Genomic DNA, 6,332 nt, shown 5'->3' on the forward strand with positions numbered 1-6,332 from the left:
CGGCTCTTGAAAAGTTCTTCGGATCTCTTGAGATAAAAGACAATAAGATGTTCTTGATCTAAGCAGATTTAACAGACATTCGCCTTCCAAAAGACATATATTCATATAATGTTAGATATTTTTATCGTCTATTAGAATTACACGCATTTTTATTAACTTAATCGATAATATACATGATGCTAGCGTTACTCAGTAATTCATCGTTTACAAAGAATCACATATAAAATAGTTCATTCTCTGTGCAGCTATTATATTTGTATATATACATATCTCTAGTGATAAAATGTATGCAAGGATTCTTTAAATGTTACAAGCCGCACATAGTTCAAGAAACGATGCAAAACGAGTGATCGAGACAGCAAGTCATCGCTTATCAAGAAAACAATTTTATAATAATTATATAGACCATATATTATACTATATATTATGTTTATAAGTAAAGAGTAATACTACCTATAATAAAAATCTCAATGCATCAATATATTGAATGAAATTAATGAGTAATATTGAACAGTATAAATAAATATAATATAGTAACGACACAATAATATAATAGCTTTGAGATACATATATATATATATATATATATATATATATATATATTTTTTCAATCTGTTAAGAATATAAAACTGATATATAAATTAAGATTTGTATTATAGATGATATTACATTAATTTGGCAAAAATGCATAAAGAATTAAGAATTATGAAGTATCTTATTGAAAGCATTATAAGATGTTTCAAGATCAAATATCAATTGTCTGACCTGAGTATCGGATAATTCATCCGAGGCAGACATATTGTCAAGAGTTTGTAACCATTCTGCAACTTTTTCTTTGCCATCAAAATCGCTTGGTAATATACTAAGACGGTTCATGGTGTCCATGAGATCCCTTAAATCTGGATGTAACTGATCCATAGCTTTGATTTCCAATCGTAGTTTATCCATAAGTGTGATAAATAATGAAACAATGTCTGCGATACATTTGGAGGTGTTGCCCTTGTCATCTTTTATTGTGATAGGTCTATCCTCTTTGATTCTCTCAAGTGCAGCTGGACAATCTAATCGAAATGCTCTGGTGAAAGAGTCAATTGTTGGAAACTGATCACTTTGTACCTGTAATAAAATATGAAACTTATTACAATCAATCTTGTAAATAAATATATTTATAAACATTAGATATGTATATTGAAGAATTTAGAAGTATTCAACTCTCGCTTCACGCTTCATATACTGACCTGCTTAAATGCTGCTCTATATTGTACTAACAATTTGCTGCATGCTGCCGTGTATTCCTTTGGAGTCACGCAATCCCTGATGTAAGCCTTTTCCAAATGTTGCAATGTATTTACCACAGCATACAGATCTGCTTGATTGTCATGCTTTTCTCTTTCTCGGGCATTTTTATAGAGCTTTACTTCTTCATACAATTCGGGACGATCTTGAGCTATCGACATTATTCTAAAACTATAAAAAAATATATCTCAAGAATGCTATTAAATTTTCTCAAGTTTGGTTAGATTAGTAACAACAAAGAATAAAGTAATATTCTCTCGTTATTAGTAGAAATTTCTCATTATATTGTCAAAGCAAACTCGTCAACTCTAGAAATTTATAGATTAAGCTTAAATTATGTATATAGTAACTCGATGCATTTAAATATTTAATCACTTGACACAAACGACAAGTGTTTCGGAGAAACATGATTACTTACTTTCACGATACACAACAGTAGGTACTATTAATTTTACTCGTCTATTCAAGGTAAAAATTAGGTAAATTATATTAAAATGTTAGAAACAATAAGTTATCAAATCTAACTGACGAAAACCAAACAAAGCCTTCCAGGAAGAGGAAAACACTAAAGGGGAGGAGAATCGTACGAAATGCAGAGCCATCTTTGTTAAGGCAACAATGATTACGATCGCTATGATTGACTTTATCTATTGTGAATCATAACAATTTCAAGAAACGTTTTATTTTATATAACATTTTACAACTTATTTTTTCTCAAATACAAAACTTTATTTTGCGAATGTATTATTTTTCGCAGATGTTAAAAAAAAAAACATTTAAGAAATATAATTATTTCACATCATAGCGATATTATAAATTATTTCATAACTCCTCAACACATTATAAAACTGTTTCATGACATAAATTGTACATTTGAACCAAACTATTACAACTTTATGAATAAATCACATTTTTTAATGTTATATTATTAAGAAAAGAAAAAGATTATATAATATTCGTATAACAAAATTATCACATATATAATTAAAGTTATAACAGCAGTCACGTATTAAAAAAATATAAACAGTTATAATAGCTTTAACTGTACTTTATAAATACTAGAATTCTCTTCAATAACTTTTTTGAACGTACAAGAAATATATATTTTTAGAAATCAAATATTTGTTGCATCACATCAGGTTTATCACTGTTAGGCTTTCTCGCACAGAATGGAAATTCTCTTCCTTCTTCTATGCAAAGGCAGTTAAACTCTTTGACAATTTGTTTCTTATGTTTATGCGAGTTATTCTTATTTCTAATAATATCAGGTACTTCGAGATTGTCGTTTATACTTATGTACGTTGCTTCCAAGGTAAGATTGTGTTTATCTAAAATATTCCAAGGCGGATAGACGTTTATCACAACTTCCGACGTCATTTTTAATGTACCGACAATATCACAGACTAGCATAATTGTTATATTCCTATGCAAAATTTCCTTTCGTTGTGCTTGAATATTATGCGATTCTGCTTCTTCAATTTCTACATCACATTGCAAGAGATTAAAAGTATCCTCGATCAAGGTTCCTTCCAGAAACTGATTGCCAAATTGCTTTCTACAGTTGCGTACAAATACACTGATGAACCGCATTGATGCAGCATCATGCTCCTTATTCAGTCGATGACGCCATATACGAACATTGGATACTTGTGCATTAATCAAAGACTGTAGTTTTGCAACCATGCTTCCTCTGAAACAAAAATATAATAATAAAAATCATGTACATATGTAAATCATGTACATATCATATAAACTGCATTTTCTCTGTATTTACTTATTATTTATTATTGTTTCTCACTTTTTAGATTTGCGACGTTTTTTTCCAGAATCCAAAAGTTGCGTATACACACTTTTGTCTGGAGACTTTTTTGATGGTGTAGTTATAGTACTAATAATTGCATCAGTTTGATTTGATTTGCTATCTGTCTTTTGAGTCGTTTTATTAAAAGATGGTACCTGAGAGATTTTTGCAGACAATGGTGTATTTTCATCCTGTATTGTTTCAGCTTCTGAACAATAAGTTTTGTCCAAGTGATCGGCAGTTAGTTGTAATAATGTAAATGGTTGTCTCGAAGGAATCAAGGATTTATTTGGTATTAAAAGCTGAGATGTCTTCACAGTTTCTTGTGTATCAACATCCTCTATGAGATCGCTCAGATTATTATTGCTACTACTACTTTGTGTATTGAAAAGTTTATTACATTCATCATTACTGCTACTACTGCTTTGTGTATTGAAAAGTTCATTACATTCATTGTCTTTGCTATCATTACTTGCATCTATTTCTATATTTGGGATTTTTTTATCAGTATTATTACTTGAACTGTCTTCAAAATTCAATATATCTTGTATCGGTGATAGAAACATTTGCCTATGTTTTTCTGAACTTTCTTTTACCTCATGTGAAGAAGAAATTGTTTTAATTTTGCCATCTGCATTTTCTTCCAACTTATCATAATCCAGAATACTATGATTATTATCAAGTTTTATTACTGGATTTATATTGGTACTTGTGACTTTATTATTGCGTAATTTTATATATTTTGGAGAAATGCCATCGTCTGATTCATGCTGTAATTTTCTTCGCTTCTTATAATGTGTAAGGACAGGAGATGTTTCATCAGTTTCATCGTCTGCACAAGATGGTGTGCAATGTGCCTCGCTTAAACATTCCTGTTGGTTTTCGTTCTTCTCCTTATTTCTTCTATAATCTAGTTTAGATTGTAGCATACAACTTGTAGAAGGTTCTGCGTTCTCGTGGGAATCCACATTGTCTATCCTTTCCACTCTAGCATGTGTATTTATATCGATCTTTTTCTTAGGTTGCTTCCTGCTATTAACGAGTATCGGTGATTTCTTGGAGGTATCAATCGACGATGTCCCAAGAACGGGCGACGATTGGGACCGATCGTCGTTCGATGCTACATCGTTCCCCTGAGTCTCCAGCCACATGCGTACGTAATCCTTCTTGTCTGTGCGCGGTATGTGAACCACATTCTGATCAATCACGAGAGCACGATCCGAGGTGGAATCCTGCTTCGGGGCGTCGAGCGCGAGGATCGATTTTCCAAAGTTCAGACGCCTCACGTGCCTCGGCTTGGTGTTGAACGACGCATCCCTGCTAGAACGACTGCAGCTCGATTCGATGCACTCTGACATTGCGAATAAATCCAATTACATATAGTCTGTTTTTCGCGACGCAAATTGCACAATCGCATACTTATATATTACATTAACACTATATCTATCTACACCGCATACCTATATTATCATCGCTGTCAAATGACGATAACAAGTCTAATTCGTCGCTATCGCTGTCGGATGATGATGAATCTATTAGCTCTGCAAGTGCTAGAAGTGCTATTGCTAACATTTTTTTTCTCAATATTTGGTCCATAATAACATGTGCAGTGTAATAACGACTGTTAGAAGGGTTAGAAGACGCCATGACACTAATGCCATTCATGCTCACAATCGCCAACGCTTCATTGGCTCTCCCAACAAATCTTGTAACGTCGCGTCTACGACTACAACGCGATAGGAAGCTATCCGAACGCACCCATAAAGGTGCAATTTCATTGACGCTAAAAAGTAGCGTCAATGAAATTGCACCTAATCGTGTCGTATACGCTGCCATCTTACTGTTGCCTTGACGATCAGTCTGCATCTTTGAACTGTCGCGTTCTAGATCAGACTTGAGCAGCATGCGATCGATCAATTTACATTTGTGAAAATATTATTTTTTATTAATTTAATTTATCTTCTCGACAGTAATTAATCGATTACACTTATTACTTATTCGATTTTTCCCTGATCTGAAATTGCAAGATAAATTTTTTTGTTTTGTTTACTATTTCATTAAACATCAAGCAATTCAATATACATCAAGAATCCACAATTTTTATTAGCAGCTAAGTTTGCAAAAAATTTAATTTAAAAATTTAATTAGAGTCTAAATAAATTTCAAAAAGTTAAAATAATCCTTAAAAAAGTTATAATTTTTATAAATTATTTGATTATGTAAACTTGGATTTGTATATAAAAAAATTGGCAGCAAAAATGGATTTTTTTATCACCGTTGTGTACATAAATGCTACAGAAGTATAAATATTGGATCTAATTAATTGCCTTTTAGCTTTATATGTATTTATAAATAAAATGTGAATGCGAGATAATTACGAAATATATACACTATATAATGATAAAATATTGTAACACGTACACATAATATTGCTACACTTCCAGGCTATATTTATAATAATCCGACAAATAATAAACAAGATATTAATAATAAATTTAGTATTTCCTAACAAGATATTAACAATAAATTTAGTATTTCCTAAGAATTATATATGAGAAATAAAATACATATTTTACATAACAAGAGATATGTATAGGGATGTTCTTTATACTATCACTATAGCATTTATTTTAATGTAAATAGCATCAGACTTGATACATCAAATATCAAATAATAAGATTTCCTTAATAACAAAAATTAAAAAATCCATTTAATGTCAATTTAACCAATTTAATTATACCAATTTAACAACAAAAGTCATTTCCATATGTACGTGTGTGTGTGTGTTTTGTTTCTCTAATTATCTTTTAGAATTATAAATCTCGTAACTATATCAATTATTATAATATTGAAGGAAATTAATTTTATTTAAAAGGAGAATAATAAAAAAGATTAATCAAAAAATGGAACGTATACATCGAAATTTTCCATTAAAAAAAAAATCGCATGACATATTTTTCTACTACACTGCACCTTCCCACTTGGATAGCGTGCTTAAATGTACAAATGCGAGATTTAGTGTGATAATATCCTGTCCTCCGCGGATCTGCCTCAATAGCATCCGCTATAGTCTGATTTGAGCACACGGATGTGTACGACTATCTTACCCTGCCGAGTGCTCTTATTTAAATGAAGCGACAAGATGTTCCTTCCGACCCCGTTCGATCATGATTGATATAAACCCTTACGCTCTTGAAGCGTCACGTCTTTGATAAACGTTTTTTATAGCAGAACG

General features: G+C 31.3%; 1 protein-coding gene across 1 annotated transcript; it reads right to left on the reverse strand.

The window, feature by feature from the left end:
* Nucleotides 1–630: 630 nt before the first annotated feature.
* On the reverse strand, nucleotides 631–4,785 carry LOC105248891. The gene is made up of 5 exons (XM_020026777.2): nucleotides 4,558–4,785; nucleotides 3,095–4,448; nucleotides 2,408–2,986; nucleotides 1,239–1,467; nucleotides 631–1,116 (listed from the first exon to the last, which is right to left on the reverse strand). Exons 1-5 carry the CDS (start codon nucleotides 4,760–4,762, stop codon nucleotides 697–699), a joined length of 2,787 nt encoding a protein of 928 aa, XP_019882336.2. The 5' UTR covers nucleotides 4,763–4,785; the 3' UTR covers nucleotides 631–696.
* Between the last annotated feature and the right edge of the window lie 1,547 nt (nucleotides 4,786–6,332).

This window comes from Camponotus floridanus, unplaced genomic scaffold (genome assembly GCF_003227725.1).
Source record: "Camponotus floridanus strain SB8 unplaced genomic scaffold, Cflo_v7.5 scaffold28, whole genome shotgun sequence".
In the NCBI taxonomy this organism is placed as follows: domain Eukaryota; kingdom Metazoa; phylum Arthropoda; class Insecta; order Hymenoptera; family Formicidae; genus Camponotus; species Camponotus floridanus.